Source organism: Pseudochaenichthys georgianus, chromosome 6 (assembly GCF_902827115.2).
Source record: "Pseudochaenichthys georgianus chromosome 6, fPseGeo1.2, whole genome shotgun sequence".
Classification (NCBI taxonomy): Eukaryota; Metazoa; Chordata; class Actinopteri; order Perciformes; family Channichthyidae; genus Pseudochaenichthys; species Pseudochaenichthys georgianus.
Genome location: NC_047508.1, coordinates 39,125,419 through 39,149,179, shown reverse-complemented (window position 1 = coordinate 39,149,179; position 23,761 = coordinate 39,125,419). Strand labels below are relative to the sequence as shown.

The 23,761-nt window shown below is 44.1% G+C and overlaps 1 protein-coding gene across 1 annotated transcript in view; it reads right to left on the bottom strand.

Moving 5' to 3' along the window:
• Nucleotides 1-1,331: 1,331 nt before the first annotated feature.
• Nucleotides 1,332-23,761, bottom strand: part of map1ab (microtubule-associated protein 1Ab) — a 91,498-nt gene continuing 69,068 nt past the window's right edge. Inside the window, 6 exon segments of the mRNA XM_034084699.1 lie at nt 1,332-4,932; nt 5,908-6,140; nt 6,930-16,533; nt 16,535-17,695; nt 18,617-18,754; nt 19,423-19,505. Of these exon segments, the coding sequence (XP_033940590.1) occupies nt 4,777-4,932; nt 5,908-6,140; nt 6,930-16,533; nt 16,535-17,695; nt 18,617-18,754; nt 19,423-19,505 (11,375 nt within the window). The 3' untranslated portion in view covers nt 1,332-4,776.

Genomic DNA, 23,761 nt, shown 5'->3' with positions numbered 1-23,761 from the left:
AAAACTGAAGTTATTGTACTTGGCCCGAAGAATCTACGAAACAAATTATCTAAAGATATACTAACTATGGATGGCATTAATTTGGCCTCCAGTGAGACTGTAAGGAATCTTGGTGTTATATTTGATCAGGATTTATCCTTTAACGCCCACATAAAATCAATTTCAAGGACCACCTACTTCCATCTACGTAACATTGCAAAAATCAGGCATATCTTGCCTCAAAACGATGCAGAGAAACTAGTCCATGCATTTGTTACTTCAAGGCTGGATTATTGTAACTCTTTATTATCAGGGAGTACCAAGAAGTCAGTCAAGTCGCTTCAGCTGATTCAAAATGCTGCGGCTCGTGTACTAACCAGAGTTAGGAAAAGGGACCACATTACTCCTGTTCTGGCTGCCTTACACTGGCTCCCTATAGAACACAGGATAGAATTTAAAATTCTTCTTCTCGCCTACAAAGCCCTTAATGGGCAGGCGCCATCTTACCTTAAAGAACTCATTATACCCTACTGTCCTACTAGGGCATTGCGTTCCAAGAATGCAGGGTTGTTGGTTGTTCCTAGAGTCTCTAAAAGTACAATGGGACCCAGAGTCTTTTCTTATCAAGCTCCACATTTGTGGAATCAGCTTCCAGTTTGTGTTCGGGCGGCAGACACCCTATCCGTTTTTAAGAGTGCGCTTAAGACCTTCCTTTTTGATAAAGCTTATAGTTAGGGCTGATTAGATTCAGCCCCTAGTTTTGCTGATATAGGCTTAGTTTGTCGGGGGACATCTTACTTCTTCCTTCTCTCTGTCTATACCTGTGTACTCTCATGTTTCGATTAACCCAGCTTCCCCACATTTCTTTCTTTTTGGTGTCTATATACGCTGGGATCCGGAGTCATGGATGATCCTGCGGTCCTGTGTCCTGGATCGCGAGCCCTGGATCGCGAGTCGTGGCTGTGGTCCTGGATCATAAGTCCTGGATGGATATCCTCGTGGATTCATCTTCCTATTATACACACATGCATTTCCAAACATCTGGACTACCTATGTTGCAAATGTATGATCTTTTCAATTTACACACGGCATCTATTGCATGTCTGTCCGTCCTGGGAGAGGGATCCCTCCTCTGTTGCTCTCCCTGAGGTTTCTCCCATTTTTCCCTTTAAACTGGGTTTTCTTCGGAAGTGTTTCCTTGTACGATGTGAGGGTCTAAGGACAGAGGGTGTCGTATTGTCATACTGATATTCTGTACACACTGTGAAGACCACTGAGACAAATATAACATTTGTGATATTGGGCTATATAAATAAACATTGATTGATTGATTGATGAAAACACACACAAAGTGAGATTTAAATGTACTTTAATAGATGATCACCAGGCTGTTTCCCTTTTACAATGAATCTGAAGTAGTTCTACTTTTACAAGTTAGATTTAAAGACAGAGAGATATTGAATATTGCGCTGAGGAAGAGAAACGTAACTAAGATTAATACAATGCAAAAAGAAAAGAGAGAATCAAACAGAACTACCAATACAGCGTTTCTTAACAACATGTTAACAGGGCAAACAATAAAAGCACAGCCCAGTATTATAATATTATATTACTGTATTTCAGGACCAGTTAAGACAATACGCTTTTTTTGTTCTTTTTTCAAATATACCTCTTTAAAATAGCATTGTATTTCTTCTTATTATTTCCATGTTAAACAATTACATTCAGGATTATAACTAAATAAATCACATGCAGAGATTAAATGGATGACACCATGTTGAGATCAAATGAAATCTTCATTTCGATGCAGCGATGGCGATGACATTGAACTGATAGATTTGTATTTCGTTCTGTATCTTGTCAGTGTTTTATCTTGAAGTTGTTTTGAGAGTATTGTCGTTAAAACCGGTTAACAGGCCAGTGTGTTATATCTTTCAGGTTTGTTCTCTCCAGAGCAATATGTACAATCTGTGCACGGTACATACACGTCGTACATGTGGCGTTTGTTTCACTTCATCCATGTTTTGTTTTTTGAGTCTGCATGTGTTTCAAGTCATTTTCAGGAAAAAGTTAACGTTGCATTTAGTACTATTTCTGTGTTAGTGTTAATGTGTTTGTTACGGGATCTGCCTCGCTTTCTGTCCCATCAGAATGACGCAGAACAGTCGTAAAGACGGCGTCGTCAAAACACTCTCATCCTCCGCTCCACACAATGTATTTTCTGTCAAGGCTGGTGTGTTTTATTTTTATTTCTTTTCTCTATTGTTTTGATCCAGCAGCATTCGCATGGTCGTACCAACTCAACATTCAGAAAAATAGATCTCCTCTATAGTGCATTCAGCTTCTGCGTGTGGTCACACAGTTCAGTATCGAGCGATTCACAGCGTTCTACTGGTGCCTTGAAAACCTCAAGACTGGGTATTTGGAATCTGCCAACTTAAAGACAATTTTTTAAAAACACTACATATCCGACCCTCCACAAAATCTGATTTCCAGACAACGACTTTCTCACAGAGTCAATGTAAACCTTTCCTCTCCTCTAAGTGTGCCCTCCAGTGTACTTGTGCGTTCTCCAGCTGTTTAATATACAACCTGCCCAGTGGGATAAAATAAGAAGTCTGCCTCTGATTCATCACAAGCATGAGATGCATATCGAGGCTCAAAGTGCATAATGGACAGTATACTGTTAGGGGAGGCAGAGCAGAGAGCACGGAGGCTGGGGAAGATGAGGTATAAAGAAGTGTGAGCGTTACACAGGGAAAGGAGATGGCACACACTGACAACACGCTCCAGCTGTTTTTGAAATAGATTGAGAGAAATAATTAAGTTTAGTTAAACTACACAAGCAGAGGATCCTTTCTGCTTTTAGTTGGCAACATCTGGATCGATCAATAGCTCAAAGTGCTTTCTGTAAATCCTCCTTTCCTCCATCGCACGCACTGGCCTCGTATCTGTCCTTAACACAAACAAAAACAAGTCTGTGATGGGCCATGTCGGCAGAAATGTATTTCTTAGAAATGAAATATAATAAATATTAGTAAAAGAATACAAATCAAAACAAAATTATTTAAAAAAAAGGAAATTATTTTGTTAAATCTTGATATAAATAAAGAAGTGAAGACGCAGAAAGACTCACTAAAACATCAGCGTCAGAAAACTGTGTGTGTGTGTGTGTGTGTGTTTGTGTGTGTGTCATATATCACACACACAACTATTGCAAAGACACTTTAAATCAGCGTCCAGCACATACTCATGCTCGTTCTGTAATAAATATTTCTCTGGGAATAATATTGGGAGTATTTGCTTCTTTATATATAAGATGGACTGTTTTTACATTATTTGATATTACAGGTAAAAGTCGTTTTCTGTCACCACACTCGCTCTCTGTGCTCAAGCTACTGCATCCCAACCCTAAACTCTCAGAAAATGACATTCCTATCAGGTGCGAGACTTCGCTCGAAGACATTCATATTTGTTTAAAAGTGGCTTTAATGCTGACTTTGATTAAAGAGCTCTTTAGTTATTGAGTGTATCATTTCAGAGTGTGGATACGGTTTGTGCGTACTGGTATAAACGGACTGGTCCTTTATTTCAAAGTTGTGTTCTTGGTTTCTTTGTTTCACCCTGGTTTCTTGTCCTCCTTCCTCTTTAAAACCTCCAGCTAAAGGCACATGAAAGACGCCTCCTGTCACACCCACTTCTCGTCCCGAAAGACGACCCCAGTGATAAATATATATATTCCCTTCCCACTTCTAACTCTCGCTTCGGTTGCTACATTAGTCACGTGTACATTATGTTCCTTTCTCGTCACTTTGTGAAACTGACAGAGACATGTTGCTGAACACGAGGACATGACGGATCATTCTACATTAACCTTCTTCTCAAATGCATAATCAGAAACATTCGCTTCATCATTTTCTGCATTATTCCTAATTATTTAACATAACCTCTGTATTGATATAGACACGTTTGTACTGGAGGTCATACAACACACAGATGATGAAGACATCGTCCGTCTGCCTATTGAACCGCAGCCAAACAGTAACCTGTCTACTCTAAACGGCATCCATCACTTGGCTACACAAAGGGTTAACCCTACGCAGGTCTGAACGAGTTTCAGCTAAAACGCAAGCACCATGCAGCAGATAAGAGCAAGCCGAGAAGTAACATCTCAAACGGTGGCCACCTCAGGCGCCTCCTAAAACGTCACCACAAACTACAAGAAGTGTTGTTTTGTTGTCTTTTACATTACATCGATGAATGTCGTATGTCTTGAGTAAATCCAGCAGCTACTGATCAGAATTGCAAATCGTGTGCTTTGACAATAAAACCGAGGAAGGTCTCCTCTTTGAAAAACACTGGATACAATCCAAACACTTTTTTGATCACTGATTCATTTTTTTATGTTAGACGATTACATTTCTGAGTTAATTTGGAAGGAAGCCAACAGTTTAAGAACTACACTTCTGTCGTGTACCTGTGGCTGAAAACACGTATCGATGCATCTGTTATACGCGTCAAATAAAGCGTCATTATGTTATTAAAAACGTGTTTTCACCGAGTGCTCGTGTCGGAGTGTTTTACGGTTACAGACCCAACGGACACATGAAAGCATAAACCCACGATTGTGACTTTGATTTCAGCGAACGGAATCTAGTGTATTGAGCGCTGCGGCAAATGCATTGAGAGCTTTGAAGCTTTGAAGCAGCAGAGAGTGCTGGTCGCTCTGCTTTGAGTGAGAACAGATGAGAGGGAGGGGGGAGATGGGAGGGGGGGTCGCAGCGGGGGGAGTGAAGCTCAGAACTCGATCTTGCAGGCAGAGAAGGACTCGTCCTGCATGACCACGGTGCTGCTGGAGGCCAGGACCATGATGTTCAGGTCCTGCTGCTTCTCGTGGGTCTGCTGGTACCATTCCCGGGTCACCTCCGAGTCGTGGGTCGGGATCAGAGTCACCTGACGGGGACACAATACATTTCATGGAGCCGATGGTTGTATCCAAAACGAGTTACAATAAGGGCATTTCATTTTTTTATTGTTTTATTTTAACCTATTTGTCAGCTTTAATTCAAGGGCATTTCATTAGGATCACTTTGGATGCTTCATCTTGTTCTGTATTTATTTATTTGAATATTGTTGTTGTGTTTTCTGTAAAGCACTTTGGGCTGCGTTGTGCATGAAAGCTGCTAAAGTTCATTATTATTATTCAACCATGGAGAAACAAACTGGAAAAGGGTTATTTCCTATCTATAAACCCAACCAGATTAAGTGCTACTGCATTAGCTTCACTTAAAACCAAATCCTTTGTAAGTGCTACGAACAAAATAAATGTTTTTTTGTGTTTTGTTGTTGTTGTCGAGATGCAGTGAAAACAGGTGAGTTTTCAGTCTGCGATACAGAGTTAGAGGAAAGTGAGGGGACATTATTATACAGCAACAAGTCCAACACTGGTCTTACATAACATTTGTATTTCACTCTCTGCAGATGGACCTGCAGGATCAGTCAAGAGAGCGAGAGAGCCAGGAACAGAGGATATTTTAGGTTTGTATTCAGATTGATGCTGCATGCAGATATTTGCAAGGTCAGGAAAATAAAAAACATGAATCTTTCTCTCTAAGCGAGCAGAACAGAACAATACAGCACAATACTGCTGAGCGAAGAAGGGATACTATCATCATTGTTTCCAGGATAGCAGTTTGTTAAGTGCAAATGCATCACAATGATACAAATAGAAAACTAAGACTTTTTAGTTGCTGATGGAACCGAACTAGTCGCCGGCATTTAACAAAATAAAGACAGGGTTTTAAAGAAGCCCTTTTATGCGGGTTTTGCACCCACAAAGGCCCTACTGTACTGTACGTAGCTACTATCCTGATATTGAAGCTCAAGCCGGCGACGACAGAGGCACAGAGAGACTGATGGAGGTTGTACCTGTAAATTGGAGCCCCACTGAGCCTTGCCCTCCAGCAGGGCGTCCAGGACTCCTCGGCTCGGCTCTCCGCTGCCCGGGTCGTTCCCGCTCACCACGTAGTACGACGCTCGCACCCTCTTGAAGAACTCCTGGTCCACGTTCTTGGCACTGCAGTGGTTGGGCACATAGGCCAGGTCCACATAGATGGGGGGTCCAGGGGGAACAGCAGAGCCAGCTTTCTGGGGGATGTTGCCTGGAGGTGAGAACATATTAAAAACAGCTTGAGGAGGCAATTATCGTAGTTGCACAGCAGAAGCAAAGATCAACTTTGTCCTCAACTGAAGAAATGATATTCTGTTCAACGTATTCATAGAAATCAGTGCTTCTGAAGAATAATACATGTGCTGCACATCCATCATTTATACACTTGATGAGCTGTTTAATGAGTAATATATCATTGTTCCGTGTAACTTGACATTATCAAGTGCAGAATTATTATAGTTGCAAATAGAAAGTCATAATCCAAATTGAGTTGTTAGCATGATCGCATCAATGCCCCAAAATAACCATATTAACTAACAAAGAAACTGAGATTTAGAAATACGATTAACAGCCGTATTTATTTGCACAACATCTTATGGACCTCGGATATAAACGAACAACAGATGATGTACAATTCTCCCAAAATGTTTTTTAATGCAAGTACAGTCATTTATATGTTCGTGTAGTCTGGTGTGTTTCCAATGGAAGCTTACATTATGCATATCATTGGAGAGGTTGTTGTTGTTTAGGTTGCGCTATAATTGCTTTCTAATTGAGCATGTGACGACAGGTTGAAATTCGATTGGATATCTGGGTCTAAACATCTGCTTCTTGCTTTACTTCTCTGTCAAGAAGATTAAATATCAAGTTTTTTATATCCATCTTACTTCTGATTTTAATCTCGGTGGATAAAAGGGTCCTTTCTTTTGTCTGCTTTGAATGTGCCCAGGAATCAGTTACATGTAAAATCATGTTGTTGGACGTGAAGATGTTGACCAACCTGAACTGCTCTTGACGCCGTTGACCAAGCCTTTCCCCGGGCTGAGGATCTCAGTCCTGGAGCCTTGAGTCTCGGACATCTTGATCAGCCTGGAGCTTCTTTCCGTGTCCTTCCTCTTCAAGGACGCTGATCGAGGCGAGGAGGAGTCCTTGGACGCCTGCTTCGATGGAGTAGAGGACCTCTTCCTGACTTCGCCCTTACGGGAAGGGGAGGCCGATTTGGGTTTGCTCTTCCTGAGGCCCTTGGTGGTTTTGTGCTCCTTCTTAAGAAGTTTCTCAGTGCTGCTGTTATCATTGAGAAGAGCTTCTGGATCCACCATGCACACATCTGGGTGCGCAGGGTGGGGATAAGGGTCCTTCATCGCGGTTGGAGCCGGATCATGAGTCTTCTGCGATGCCCTGGGTGATGAAGGATGGTGTCCACCGCCAGCTGCAGATAACTTGTCCACGGGAAGATGTTCAGCGTCCTCGTCCGAGTCCAGATTCCCTTCAGCCGTTATCGACGGACACTCTTCGGTTCCTGGAGGGACGTCAGAATCCGACTGCGAAGGCAACGACTCGCTCACCGATGTCGGAGGAGTTTCCTCTCCAGCTAGAGTCACTGCCAACCCAGAAGACATGGGGCCGGGCAGCTGGTGAGGCGCCTGTCCAGAGTCCCCGGGAGCACTCTGGGTGTGGTGGGGCTTCTGCTTGTGCGACCTCCTTTTTACAGAGTGTTGCTCCTGATCGTCCTCGTCCCCTTCCTCAGAGTGCTCACTGCGTCCTTCCTCCTCGCCCTCGCCCTCGTCACTGGACAGCGGGTGAGGGCTGGGGTTCATGAACGATGGAGAAAGGTCTCCTTTGCGGTGTTTGAATTCGCAGGACGAGTATCCTGGATGGGAGGAAGAGGAGGTGGCTCCGGTGTTCAAGTCAGAAGGACGATCAGCCCTTGCTGCTCCTTTGCTGGATGCTTCCGTGTGATAGGCATCTTTTGAGGAGGACATAGAGGTAGCATGGGCACTGGTCCTCCATTCCATTGCTTCCTCGTCCTCTTCGTCCTCATCGTCATCCCCATAACCCGGAGGAGGGGCACTTGGGCAGTCTTCAGGCCTTTGGAGTAGCTCCCAGTCAGATATACTGCTCCTTCTCCTTTCCACTAGTCTCTCTGGTGTCTTTTCCGACAAGCTTTTCTCCTCGTCTTTCTTACAATCTCCTGCCTTTTCACACATCTTCGTATCAGTTGTTGCCTTCTTCTCCTCTGTGCTGTCTTTACACATTATGCGTTCACTGTCTTTAGCAGTCTCTGCCTTGTCATCACTTCCTGACACCTTAGCGCCTTCCTTCAAAGCTGCATTTGTCTTTTCCTCTTGTACCTCCATTGTTTTGGACACCTCTGTCGTGGCACATGTGGTTTTGCTGGCTCCACTATCGCTCAGTGAAGGAAGTGAGGCTGTCTGTTGCGATGTTTCAGGTATAGACACATACGCAGAGGTGATGGTGACTGCCTTGGTCTCTGTGGACTGAGTGGTACTTTCAACCACATGTGAGTCAGTTGTCGATGAAAAGCTCTGCTCCTGCTGTGCTACTTTGATAGTCTGATATATACCACATGGTAGGGCGCTGTCCTCCATTTCAAGTGTTACAGGCTCCTCTTCTTCTGATGATTCTTGGTATACCTTGTCAGACGAGTCCGCCCTTTGGAGGGGAGAGACATCAAAGCAAGCCTCTGATGAGGACAAACCCTCGGACACCTTGACTTGACTTTGTAAAGAAGGTGCCGCGGCGGAGGATGTAGACATCCTAGTTTCTAGCATGTAAAAACTATCAGTGCTTGACTTTGTGTCCGTTTCGGGCTTTGCAGAACCACGTTGATCCATAGTCTGTTTGGCAGTGGTAGAGAAGACTGATGATGATGGTTTGGTATCATCAAACTGGCTGGGTAAAGACACTTTAGTTGTAGGTTTAGTCGTCACCTCCATGTACTCATCTCTCTGAAACCCTCCAAAGCAAGAGCTCGAAGACTCAGCCCTGAACGATGGTTCCTCTTTGGCTAGAGGTACAGTCGAGCCTGATATGGTTTTAGCTTTGTCTCCAGACTCTTGGCTCAAAGGGCCGGACATTGAGGCAGAGGATGAGTAACTGTACGATGTGGAGGAGAATGTTGAAGTAGAGTATGTTAGGGTGGTGTATGTGCAAGGTGATGAGGCCGTTTCCTTGTGTTTTGCGGTGACCTCTAAGCTCCGCCTCTCGTCTTCTTGGCTGTAATGTTTATCATCGCTTAGCTTGGATAGCTGGGAGGCCTCTGAGGTTTCTTTCTTATCTTCTTTCAATCCCACCTGACTTCCCTCACTGTGAACATGCTCAGAATAACCTCCAGGTCTACTCTGTCCGATGTCGGCATAGCTTCCTCTTAGAGGAAGGGAGGGACTGGATGAAGGTACAGACTCTGAATGGTCAGGTGGCAACACGCTGGATGTTAAGGTGCTTGCGGGCATTGGTTCAGTATCCTTAAAGCTTGGTGATAGAAACGCTTTGTCGTCATCTCCCTGTGTAGTCTGTAGGGCTTCATAGGAGGTGTCCTGAGCCGATGATAACCTCCTGTTTGAGGTTGGTTCAGGAGACAAATGCTCTTTCTTAGTCTCAGGGAGTTTGGGAAGATCTGATGAAGTGGAATGGATGTCGTCCATTTTGTAAGGGTCTGGTGATGAAGTCATTTGAACGACAACTTCACTCTTTGTCTCGGGGACTTTTGATGTGGCTGCGTCATCTTCTTTGAGTGGTTTTGTTTCAGGCGATTGTGGTTTTCTGCTTCCCTCCTGCTGCTCTGAACATGACGCTTCACCAGTTGTTGGTTGAGAGACTTTTTCCTCTTTAAGGACGCTTGATTCAGACAACTTTTTATTTGAGTCCTCCACCTCTGCTAACACAGCACTGTCACCAGAGGTTCGTCTGCACATTTCTTTTTCGGACTGTTCCCTTGCGCCCTTCTCCACATCTACATCACTTAACTCCTCGTCTTCATCCTCCTCCTCCTCATCGTCATCTTCGTCTTCATCATCATCCACATTGAAATCTTCCCCTTCTACAAGTAATCTTTTATCTATAAAGCTCTCTTTTCCATCAGGAAAGTCTAGAGTTGGTTTACAGGAGGCAGAGCTGCTACTTTGACTGTTGTCAGAGGCCAAAACATTATCATCTACTTCCTGTCCTGAACACGTGGCGGCAGATACAGGCCTTGAGGTTTCTTCTTTCTGTAAAGGTGCTGCTTGTTGAGGTAAAATGTCTTTTTCTGCCGGTGAATGCCGACCACATGCAGATTTTTCTTTGAGCGACTCAGCAGATTTTTCTTTCTCTTTTTCGGTTGTTTTCTTTTCTGTAAATTCCTCAAAAGCTACAGGAGTTGCTGAAACTTGAGTACCGAGATCTGACTGGCTCCATGATGGAGAGGGTGTCTCCTGTCTTAGTGGCACACTTGGTGATTGAGCAGATGCACTGTCATCACTTTCTTGTGTCCCCCCTGATGGAAAAGCTGCAGCTGAAGCCCCTTCCATCATATCTTCCTTTTCTTTTTCAGATTTCTCCGGTTTGTCCTCTTTAGGAGTGAACGAATAAGACTCAGCAGCCTGGGACATTTTGTTATCCTGCATGTCTACGGATGAAAAGCTCCTGTCAACATAAGGTGTATCTGGTCTCTCTTCTTTCTGGCTTTCTTCCTCCTGGCCTTTCTCTCTGTCTTCATATCTAGGTGAGGCACTTGGGCTGTGGTGGCTGCTTCTTTCACTTTCCGTCAGGGACACCGGGCTGTAATCGACTCTACTGAAGGACAGAGGCTCTTCTTTGTACTGATCGTCCTGGAGGAACATGGCTCCTCCAGCCTCTGTCTGGCTTGTTCTTCTGTTATCATCAATACCAATATCAGAGGGGTGTCCGAAACCTAAAGAAACCTCACTTTCTTCCCTAGAGTCCAAGTCATGATCCTTTGGAATGGGCTTTTCATACGGATCATATTTGGACGCGCCAAAGGTTTGCTTTTCTTCTCCGAGGCTACCACTGACAGTCGTTGGAGTCAGTGTTGCAGCGTCAGAGGGGCTCTTGTCTTCAGAGTCCAACGTGAAGTAGGAACAAGGCGGTGCTAATCCTGGAGAAGCCACCTCTCGCTCTCCTTCCATCTCCCTCTCTGCTTCCTTTCCTGCTTTCTCATCTCGAGCTGTCTTCTCTGCGGCGCTGCCTTCTGAACTAAACAGGGATGGTGTTTGTTTCTCTTTTCGAGGTGTTTCCTCCACACTGGACTGGCTCTCAGCGCTGGAGAGCGTTGAGCTCCGCGGTTGACCGTCGGCGCTCGATACCGTCGACAACGCAGGCTTTTTCTCATCTGACATTGGTTCTGCGTTAGACGCGGGGACATCAGAAGCTGTGTCTGGCTTGGGAACAGTGGTTGTGTCCTCCTTTGATGTCACAGTACCAAAGGAAGGCTCTGCAAATGGTGCAACCGTGGTTTCTGTTTTCACAACGTCTTTCCCAGCTTCAGGGGAAAAACGGTATTCTTCTTTTTCAAACTCATCGAGAGAGGGCTCCTGCATTGTAAGAGTTGGTATGATCACTGTGACGGATATCGGTGGCTTAGTTGGGTCACTTGTGTGTGGTTTTTGGGGCGAGGGAAGACCTACCGAGGGGATGTCATGTTCTGATTTCTTCAGATCTACCGACAGAGGTCTTGAGCCGGCTCCTCCCATACACATGTCCTCCTCGTCTACATCTTCGCTGTCTTCATCGGAGGACTGAACCACAAATGCAGGTTTGCGATCTGACTTGGCTGCTTCTCCTAATGTTGTCCGTGCAGGTTGTTCAATGGTTTTCTCCAGGTCTTTCTCTTGTAACTCCTCTTTCTCCCACTTCTCCTCCTTAGTGTGGTCGGCATCAGAGTCTTTCTCAGTGATCTCATCCGTCTTCCTGTCACCTAGATCCTTTTCTTCACTCATCTTTTCATCCTCTTCTTGTTCTGTCTTTACCTCTTTGGTGTCATCAGTCTCGTATGTGTATTCCTTTTCCTGTTCTTTTTCCATTTTCTGTTCTTTGCTCAGTTCAGCAACATGTGTGTCGTCCTTTTCTTTCTCTGTCTTCTCTTCGTGACTGGTAACAACCTTTGTATCTTGGTCTCTCTCTCCCTGACTCTGGCTTGGAGACAGGTCTTTACTTGATGCAGTTATAGAAGTGTCTTGCTGCATTGACGTAGCTCCGAACGTTCCCTTCTCTTTCTGAGCTTCACCAGACTTCTCAGAGATGTCTTGTGGCTTATCACTCACGTCACTGATATCATCCTTTTTGGTTTTGTCCCCTTCCAAGATCCAAGACACGGGAAGGTCTACCTTGTTTTTCTCATCCTTCTTACATTCAGACTCAAAAGAATAATCCTCCTTTTGTTCTTTCTCATCCTTGGCACTACATGGTGGAGACTTCTCGGTCTCCTGTTTGATTACCACGTCCTTGGGTTGTGCAACACTGGCGTCTGTTGCTTTCTCTTTGTCATCTTGTTCAGTGTCCTTATCCTTTACGTCTTCACTTTTGGCTGAAGTACCAATCTTCTGCTCCTTAGGTGCAAGCTCAGAACTCTTTTCTTTCATGTCTTGTTCACATATGTCATCCTTGGGTACATCTTTTACCTCTTCCTTGAGGACTTTTACATCTTTTACCTCAGCCTTGCCCTCATCCACAGGGCTTTTCAAACCATCTTTCCTTTCCTCATCCTTCGTACCAGAAAGGTCATCCTTAATTGTTACTGTAGGTTCCTCCTTGTCTACTGCTTTCTCTGTGTCCTCTTCCATACTTGATCTGACAGCACAGATATCTTTACTGATTTCTTTCTCCTTATCATCTTGTGTGGTGAGTTTAGCAACAAATTCTTCCGTTGATGTTTTGACGATGTCTTTGCTCATCATGACATCCTGTTCATCCATCTTGGAAGTGTCGCCTTTGTTTGTTTCTTGGTCCTTTTTGTGCTCCATGACTGGTTTTACGCCATCCTTAAGTGTCTCGTTTGAGGAACTATCTTCCCTACTGGTCAGTTTCTCTCCAGCTTCTGTCATGGTAAGTTTAGTCGCAGCAGTAGCATCTGTACTCCCGTCTTCCTTCTTCTTCTCTTCTTCTACAGTAGGTTTGAAGGTGCTAGCATCATCCTTGCTTGTTGTCATATCTTCTTCGTGCTCCTCTGTTTCATAGATATCATCTTTACTCGTCTCTCTCTCTTGTTCTGCAGTTGGCTTGGGCGAAGACATGTCCTCTTTCCTCAGAGCTGCATCCCTTTCCTGCACTATGGTGGGGCCGGTGGGCGAGATGGCATCTTTACAAATGTCTTGCTCATGTTCTTCTTTCATGATAACAGCAGACGTATCAGTCTTACTAATCAGTTCTTCTTCTTTGGTGAGTTGAGCCCCAGTAATGTCACCCATCTCTTTCTCTTTCTCCTCCCCAGTAAAAGGTTTAGTCGCAGATATTTCTATCTTCCCCATCTCTTTCTTATCTTCAATCACTTTAATATCAGATGTTTCCACCTCCTTTCCCTCATCTTTAGCTTGCTCAGCGATGGGCATGGCGTCCTTCTTTAACTCTTTTTCCATCTCGTCTTTAACAGGCTTGATATCTGTGGTTTCGACCATTTCAATGTCTTTCGCTTCGGCCTTTACAGTCCTAATGTCACAAATATCACGCTTGTCCGTCTCTTTCTTCTCCTCCTCTATCAGAACCTCACTCTTAGACACATCGTCCTTTTTAACCTCAGTTTCCATAGCACCGGCTTTGGTTTTGAGGTCATCGTCTTTTTGCTCGCCTTTGATTTGTGTGACCTGAGACGCAGCGGTTTCCATCTCTGCTTCTTTAGTAGTTTTGATGTCGGTTTGATCTTTAATAGCGCCATCCACTGCGGGAACGACCTTTGCAATTTGCTCTTCCTTCATGGGTTTAATATCCGAGACGATCCCCTTGACTGCCTCTTTCTCATCTGTGAAGAACATGACGGCAGAAATATCTTCCTGAGTGACAGATTTCCGTTTTTGCTCATCCTTCAATTGTAAGATATCAGAAGTGTCGTCCATTTCTTTTTCCTGTTCCACCTTAACTGCAGATTTATCATCATGATGGTCGTCATTATCATTGTTGTTATCATCATCATCATCATCATCTTCGAGGAAAGTGCTCTCCCTCTCTGGAAAGGTACTTGGCACTTTCTCTCTGAGCGTAGAGTCAACCTCTTCATGGATGTGTCCAGAGGAGATGAGCGAACCCCTTCCTAACACGGGGGACTGGACATCTGTTGAAGACGCAACAGCAGGGATTGTTTCTGTGTCTTTTCCTTCGTCTTTTTGCACTGATGAAGAGTCCTTCTCTGACTCCTTCATCACTGGAACCTCTTTGATGAGTTTCTCCAAAGATGTGGGAACGTCCCCTTCAAGTTTATCTGCTTTCTGTGTGTCCTTTTGTGTCTCTGCTTCTTCCTTCTTTGTAGTTTCAGTTGTTGTGGCGACATGGAGGACCTCCTCTTGCTTCTGCCGCTCCAAATCAGGGCTCGCCTTCGTCTTGTCCTCCACTGGGGACTGACGAAGAGGAGAGTGAGCTGCACTCGGTGGTCCAGAATGAGGAGGAGAGGCCATTTTCACAGTGATATCATCTGGACTGAAGCAGCGCTCTTCGCTCTCTGAAGTCACCGAGTCTGACCCGAAAGGTCTAGTAGGCACAACGGATGAATGATCTTTAGGCGCAACAGCATCCAAGTTCTCTTCTTCAATCGGGAGGTGGATTGGTTTGGTTTCCTTGACAGAAACGGAGCCAGCAAGCTGCGTGATATCAGTCTCTTTACCTTGTGGGAATTGGGATGAAGCAAACCCCTCTTGGAGTTTCTCAAGTGAAATGTCAACGTTAGGAGTTTGGTCTTCATCCTCTTCCTCCTCCTCCTCTTCAGAGTGAGCTTCAGGCGCTTTAGTCGATGTCTTGACTTCTGCAACCGCAAGATGCAAGTCATCAGATGGAGACTTGATTAGTTTGTCTTCTTCTAGAGAAGGTGGGGAAATAGTTCCTGCAGAGAGTGGCTGCTCTTTGCCTAGGCTGGCGTCAGGTGGGGAGGCGAGGGGGCTTTTAGGCGGTTCCTCGGCTCGAGGAGTTGCGGCAGAACCCCCAGAATGATCCTCGGCGATAGAAGTCGGAAAGGAGCACACTTTGTCATACTCGGTGATGGACGTCGCAGAAGACACGTGCTCCTCTTCGGCCAGAGGAGCCGTGATGATGCTGGTGAACACCGATAGCTGCTCCTGCACGCCTGGGAGGAACGTCTTCTCCGTCAGAGCTGCAGCTTGAATCTCCCTCATGCCGTGAATGTTCACAAAGGATCCAGTTTGATCTGGAACAGAGATGTCGTAGGTACCGACGTCGTATTGGAGGTGTGGTATCCTCTCCTCGGCCTCCTCGTGAATCTCCTCGTCAGAGATGGTCTGTTCTGTCTCGGAGTATCCGGGGATGGTCTCGTCCTGGATGTAGGAGACGGGTTCAGCTGCAGTGGCTCCTTGAAGTACGGAAGTGATGGGAGCTGTGGCCCCTCCGACATGCGACAGGTAGCCCTCCTCCTCTTCCTCTTCTTCAGCTGCATCTTCAGGTTTGATCTCTTCATCTGCTATAACATCTAAATCTTCTACCTCCTCCAGTTCGGCTTTCTCCAGCACCTCTTCCTCTTCCTCGTCTTCCTCTTCGAACGGAATATATTTTGTCGTAACCTGAGCTGCCAGATTTCCTGTTTTCTCCATTTCTTCTAACTCGTGTTTCCTGTCAAGCCCGTCGTCCTTTGCCTCCTTCCATTTTGCTTCGTCTTCCTCTTCACCAATTCCCATATCTTCTTCTTCTTCCTCGTCCGTTGTCTTTTTAGCAACTGGGGACTCGTCTTCCTCCTCCTCTTCTTCATCCTGAGAGGCTGCTCCTTCGTCCTCAAACTTTTGAGCGTCTTCCATTTCTCTCAACTCTTTGTCTTTGTCTTCTGCTTTAGCTTCTGGGGCCGAATCATCCTTTTCTGGAGACTTCGGCTCGGCAGATTCGGTCGCAACGGACCTTTTCAGATCGTCAAAGTCCTTGGTGAGGTCTTCAGGGCTCGAGGTGACGGACGGGAGCTCAGCAGCTCCGTTCTCTGTCGGTTCAGGTTGGATCGTCTCAGGCTCTTCTGGCTTCGGCTCAGCAGGCAACGCCTTTGCTGCCTTGCTTTTTCCACTCTTCGCTTTGCTTGTGGTTTTAGCTTTGTGTAACGTCTTCCTGACCTCCGGTGTGAACGTTTTCAGCTCAGGTTTAGTCATTTTCCGCAGCTCTGGTTTGGACGAGTCCTTCTTCTTGTCGTCTTTGGACTTAATATCTTTCGAGTCATCTCTCTTTACTTTCTTGATCTCTTTCTTTTCCTTGTCCTTTTTCTCATCCATCTTCGACACCCTTTCCTTCGGGTGCTTTTTTATCGATTTTTCTTTCAGGAGCTTTTTCTTTTCCGGGACATCACTTTTGGATTTGATTATTTTCGTAGGCTTTTTCTCTTCTTCTATGTTTTCCTTGACAGAGTCACTCTTTGCCTCGGTGGACGGCTGAGACATCGTCTTGTCCCTCGGTTTCTTTCTTTGAGGCTTTTGCAGTCGTCTTCGGGGACGACTTGAGACTCTCTTTGCTGTCTGTTCTTTGTTTTAATTTGGTTTGTTTGATACCAGAGGCAGGAGCTCCGGAGGCAATGTCCTTTTGTGTGGCGACAGGATAGCGCAAGAAGTCAAGGTGCTTCAATTTTTCTAGGCCTTCCAGGATCTTGTTCTGCGGTGCGTTCCCAGGGAACAGCACTCTGATGATCTTTTCTGCAGGGTTGGCAGGCAGCCAGACTACCAAGGCTGTAACTGATGTCAGGTAGGGCACAGATATTTCTCCTTCTTTCCCGTTGGGCAGAATAATACCAGTTTTGGCCTTGCTGTTTCCAGCCCACTTCTGCATTAAAAACTGCATCTCTTTACTATCTTTGACAGGGTTGAGAACATACATGTCCAACTTGCCCACTCCCATCTTGTGGAACAGAGTAATGGGCTCTATGGTGTTGCTGGACACTCGGAAGAGAGGCTCCGGTTTGATTCCTAGTTTACTCAGGTACTGCAAAGTCAGGGAGGCTTCTTCGATGCTGCGCTTCACTTTAAGATTAGATTCGGGCATACGGAGCTTCTCGGGCACGTTGAAGAAAACCACACCCAGTTCAGGAGAGATCAGGTTCTTCATCCAGTCGTTGTAGTTGACGGAGCCTTGAGAATGCTCCTCCTCTTGTTCTGCTATCTTCCTCTGAAGCAGCCCATTGATACCTGGGAGATTGTCGGCTCCGATGTGTGTGAGCAGAACCGAGTCAATGCGGTCCAAGTGACGCACCAGCTTCCAGAAGCACGACTTTCGTTCAGAGCCTCCATCCACTAAGATGTTGAAGCCATTCACGGCAAAGAGAGCGGAGTCTCCTCGCCCGCCGGGAAAGATGTAGCAACACGGTTTGGAGAGTTTCAGGAAGCCTCCGGACGTGGGAGGCTCCAGGAGCTCGAAAGGTGAGGGGACGTCCACCGTCTGAGAGACATACTCGGTGAACTCGGTGACGCCCTCCATCTTGGGAAGAACAGGCTCAGGGTTTAGTTTGTATTCCAGAAAGTCCCTCAGGGTCTGATGTTGTCCCAGGGAGCTCCAGCCCACCTCCCCGCGGCAGGACACAGTGAGAGTAGCCTGCTGCTTCGGGGCTGCGGAGCCCAGCAACTCACTGACCTGCAGGAGGGACACACCCAGACAGAGAGTCAGTAAGGCAACGAGGCAAGATGGTAGACCTGTGTTTTCAAGACATGAAAACAAAGTTAACTCGAATGTGGGATAAGTGGGGGCTGGACATTAACATACATAAAATTATTTGGGTAGATTTAAGATGCAAGGTTTTTATTGTCATGTGTACAATGAACATCTTAGGCCACAGGCTCCTCCAACGGTGCAACACAATAAAACAGATACAATAGTGCAAGTAAATATAAATAAAAAATAAAATAGAATATAGTAGAAATAGTGCAGAATAGTCTATATACAAGTAATTGGAATATTGATAAGTTGCAAACAGATGAATGTTTATTTGGCCACATTATTTTGTTGTCTACAGTGCCAGTATATATATTCCTAAATGGTATCAGCATGTACCTATGCTTTCATATTTTAAGGAGAGTTCACCCCACAAATCTGAAATATTTTTCTTCTTTCTATGACCTGGATATTCAAGATAATCTTCAGATCTCGTTGTGACCAGTATCCTGAAGGAAACATTTTCTACAGAACTAAATCCACAAACCGTATGCAGAAGAAAGATTGACATCTAGCAATGGGCCCGTGCTCACTCATTGGAAGGTGTAATGCCAGGTCTGTGGATTAGTTGCTTACTAGTTAGTTGAGTAACCAGGTCATGATTTCTGGAAAGAGAGTATTTTAAATGTACTTTTTGGGAGGTATGTGTAAACCACAAGCCTAGTGACATCATGTTCGTCCATGTTCCAGAGAGATCTAACATCTCAACGGCTGATACTATATCCCACACGCAACTCAAACCAAACAAAAAAGATAATGAAGACTGATAAGTAGCACTGCAGCTAACAGGAAACAAATATGGATTTTCAGAAACTCTTTAATCAGGCAGTGGGTTGGACTCACCCCAGGATCAGAGAGGACTCGTGAGAGGGTCTGGTGGTTGAAAACGCCGCTTTGAAGAAGAAGGCCACCGTGATCCGAGCTCTGTCCACTCAGGACCAGAAGCTTCTGTGCTGCAGAGTCAGTGACCAGAGACTCGATCTGACACACACACACACACACACACACACACACACACACACACACACACACACACACACACACACACACACACACACACACACACACACACACCACACACACACACACACACACACACACACACACACACACACACACACACACACACACACACACACACACACACACACACACACACACACACACACACACACACACACACACGACAGTTAAAGGAGAGACAACATTGCGACAATAGAAAGAGAGATGCCTGTATCACTGGCACATAAATGACCTTTAATTGTGTCAAGGTTAACCCGATTTGCCAATGTGTTCTCTGCAATAAATACAGACAAATATAAAAGACACAAAGGTCATCAGGGTTTCTATTATTGTATATCCTTTACAAAAGCAAGGGCCATGTTTTGCTGGGACTATATCTTTTACATCTACTATGGTAAAAATACTAGGATGCATCCAGATGTACATTATTGCTTTCTTTAATCAGATTAATCCTCATTTTAAATATGATTATCCTATTTAGACTTTTTTCTTTGCTGGCAAAATGTAAACATATTCACACTCGAGGCAATTGACATGCTCGACAACTGTGGCCATTTATCAAAAACTCATTTCTAAGCGTAGGAATTAGACGGCAGGGCCTGTGTTTCAGGATATGATGAGATTACCTCTGATACGACAGAATCTTCTGAAGGGTTGACCAGCACTACGGTCTCTAAGACATCACTTCTGTGGTGGAGAGTCCTTTGTCCTGAAGCAGAAGATTGAAAACATAATGTCAACACCTTGTGTCGATGAAGCACTTCAGACGAAGATTAAGATTCAACTCCATCAAGATCTGAAGGTTGGACACTGTCGTCCAGCCGAAGACATCCAGATGGACGACATTGAAGTCGTTTTAAATTGTGCCAGTTTTTAATGTTGTATAATAGTTTCTTTTATTTGCATATTGATTGGTTGATGTGCCATTTCATTTGTGTTTGACGACCACTGTATTCGTCTGCCTGTACTGTTTGTGTTGTATCTGTGTAACGTTGTTCATGCTGCGCTTCTTGGCCAGGTCGCTCTTAGAAAAGAGATTTTAATCTCAATGAGACTTTTACCTGGTTAAATAAAGGATATATGTATATCCAGGAAACCTCTTTGAGTCAGGGAGATGTACTTCACTGCATTCTGCATTGCATGTGGGACAATCCCGAGAGAGATGAGCAGCCCACGTGTGCATCAACGCAAGAACAAAAGTAGGAAATGGGTCACTGTCGTCTGTTGGGTGAAAATGTAACTATTTTAAACATCCATCCAAACTGATAACCTACCCCTAACCCTGGATAATTCATGTATTCTTATTGTGATTCTGATACATTATCTTACACTATCCCAATTTAAACACCTGCGTGTCTGGACACAGACAGAGAGAAACGCCACTTGCAATCTGGTCCTGCTTAAATAGGTTTCTAATTTCTTTATTCCAGGCCAGATATATTGAAAATGATGTCAAGACCACAGGAAACATCACTAAATGCACTTCATTGTTTAACATACATTGTTTCCACACATCCAAATACATATTCATTGTAATCATGCATCAGCAGTTCATTCCACTCGGGGATGATACGCTTTTAATTCCCCTTTGTTTCAGCACAGATGCAAGCTCTACTATTAGACAGCTCTAATAATAGTGGTCTCTCAGTGACTCTGCCTTCCCCTGAGTCTGCGGTGCTGCGCCATCTTTTTTAAGATCAGGGCTGATGACATGAGTTTTCCACGAAAAACCTCTGATGTAAATTGTTCTCACGCTTAGACACTGTGATGCATAAACGACTGGGACAATTAGAACAACTATGAAGAAGAATGTTATACAGTAAAGATGCTGAGAGAGATCAGGAAGGTAGCGCGGTATTTAAAGGGGCTCTATCGTGATCATTTTCAGCTTCATATCAGCATGTAGTGTCTCTACTGGGACATGTCTCCTTGCTTTAATGTTCAAAAAGATTGTTCTCATACTGCCTGTGCTGCAGCACCTCTTTTCACCCTCTGTCTGAAACCAGAGCCCAGTCTGCTCTGATTGGTTAGCTGGCCGACTCTGTTGTGAATGGTCAACAGATGTCCCACCTCTTAGCCTACAGTACAGTGGGTGTTTCTCAATCTCGAGTACGCTTGCTTGGTAGCACATGTCTTCCGAGCGTCTTGCTTCAGAAGCGAGGCAAGAATCCTTCCTGGCATTTGGAAAACAAAGAGTGGAACAGGCGAGCAAGTGTGCAGGTGTGCGTCATACGAGAAGCCCCGTCTTACATTTCCCGCCACAGATTTGGGGAAATTGGTCCGTGCGCAAAGCATTGTGGGGATTTTAAGACTGCAGAGTCTACACATGTGCAGCCTATTTACTGAAGCAGACTAAAGGATCAGTTGCTGGGTATTTCACACAAAATATAACGATATTAAAAGATATATTATTCATACTTAAATGTATAAATACATTGGCGTACATTACCTTAGGTTGTTGAGAAGAACATTGACATCAAATCAAGTTTTATTTATATACCACATTTTTAAAACGATTTTTGGTCGAGCCAAAGTGCTGTACATATATAATTACCTTACAGTAAGGACACTATACGGCAAATACAACAGCGCCGTTTGTGCAGAATATCAGTATGAGGAAACGACACCCTGTATTTATTGTATTTATTGCAGTCTGTGAGCAGAGATCACAAAACTGCCACTGTAAAAAACACTGAATAGAGTAAACAGAAAGAAACCGAGCAGAAATGTGGGCAAAATTGAAGTCAAACTTGATGATCGTGTTAGAATAACAACATATAAGTTATACTGGCCGGTCAAATGATGAAATAGTCACACTATAAATCATTTTAGACATTCCTGTAGAGATGCCATCTATTTGTGTCTTATGTCCTCTGTTTATAACTTTCTCTGTATGTTTTACCTGTAAAAGAGCTTTGAGACTTTCTTTTAAATGGTGTTACATAAATAAAATCTTAATTACTTACATGAATGTTAAACAATCTGAATCACTGAAGCAAACAGGAAGATCAGTGACTGTGTATCACCAGAGAAAACAATACTGCCACGGTAGAGAAAAACTAAATATGCACCAAGTCGATCGATAGACAGAAATTCAAACATGAAATACACATACTGTACAATTTGAGGAGTCCTGGTGGAAACACAACATATACTGTCTGACTGAAAGACATATTTAAAATAGACTTAATAAATCCTCTAGCTGTAATGTATGGCAATGTGTTCTCTGTAACTAAATGTATTTACGTGTGAAAGCACTTGTTTTAAAAGCTGCTAAAGTATGTAAATATCATGTCACCATGGCAACACACTGATGTCCATATGCTGTTTCCCCTCATCAGTGCATCACTAATGTGAAATATAGAAAACAGCAGACCCCCCCCTGCTGGAGGGGATTGAGTTTCCTCAGAGATCAGAGGAAGATGCTGGTGCAGCAGTGAAGAGGAGCTCTGGCTCTTCATCAGACGTGTCCGATTTCACAGAACGATGACTCAGCTGAGAGGGGGGGGGGGGGCTTTAAAGGTCACCTATTATGCAAAATCCACTTGTTCACGTCTTGTACAGTATACATCAACATGTGTCCCCTCTGTGTAAAGAGACTCTGAAAGTTTCAGGAAAAAAGATTCTCAGTAATTAACAGACAGAGAATCAGCACGTTTGAAACAGGGCTGAAACAGAGGGGATTATGGGTAATGCTGCAATGATCTGTTTGGAGCCAAACATTTCAGAGACATGTTTTGTATATATCTGAGACCTATAATATATTGATGAAAAACAGTATAATAGGGGACCTTTAATTGTGGTTGGAAGGGAGTGCGTTCATCTTTATATATATAATGTTTTTCCCTTAAGTGTACTATGTAAGAAAACAGATGAATGTGACCTTAGAACATAGGAAACCAAGATATTTAATATAAAAAATGTGTTATCATAAATTATACAGTAGGACAGAATATTATAGTTTCCAAATGCTGTTAAGTTTTAACACATGGATAAAAAACAAAACCAAGTACTTTGGTTTAATAAATCACATTTCCAATTACTCCACCTCTTTGAAATAAAGAAAATGAAACTGGAAAAAAAAGAAGAAATTGGTTTGCTGCTCAGCTCTGTTGTGATTGGTCAACTGCTTAGAGATGTCCCGCCCCTTAGCCTATCACGTACAATGTGTTGTAGCCAATAGAAGCAGGAGTGATACATACTGTTGTGATGTCATTATGGTATCTTAGAAAATGACCAGTATTCGGATGACATCTTTTTAAAATATATATATGCCTTTGTAAGGCAGCGGTTCCCAACCTTTTTTCAACTCAGGGTCCATTTAAGAATCTAAAAATGTTTTGCGGCCCACATTTAACCATAAACAATACGGAGGCTAAATAAAGTCCCAATTGGTCAATTCAGAACATGTGACACGTTGTTAATCCAGTAGTACAGACTGACCGCTGTCAAGGACTGTAATGACCGTTGCTAAGGAGGATCGAGAAAGAGAAAGGAAAGGAGGTTCAAATAAAAATAAATTTTAATAATGAAATGTTTCCAAACCAATCCTAATGTTTTGCAAATTATTTGGCGGCCCACTTGCAATGCCTTCGTGGCCCACTAGGGGGCCGCGGCCCACAGGTTAGGAACCACTGGTGTAAGGGAATACATTTTAATTTGAATAATATAATCCGGTTACATGAAATGTGATATTTTCCAAATCTGATACAGACTCTAGAGAGGAAATCATAGAGGTATGCATTTTAAAATCCAGCTTTAGGAGAATGAACAGAGAGACAGCTTTGACCTCCGAAAGAGCTTCCCTCAGGTGAAATGAAGAGAGGCTGCATTACTGTGATGTGTGCCTGCAGGGTGACTCTGGAGACTGGTACAACGTGATACTACGACAACAAAGACACTCTAAGTCTGAACCGCTGCTGTCCCCCCCCCCCCCCCATCAGATAACATGAACAATGCAGAGCG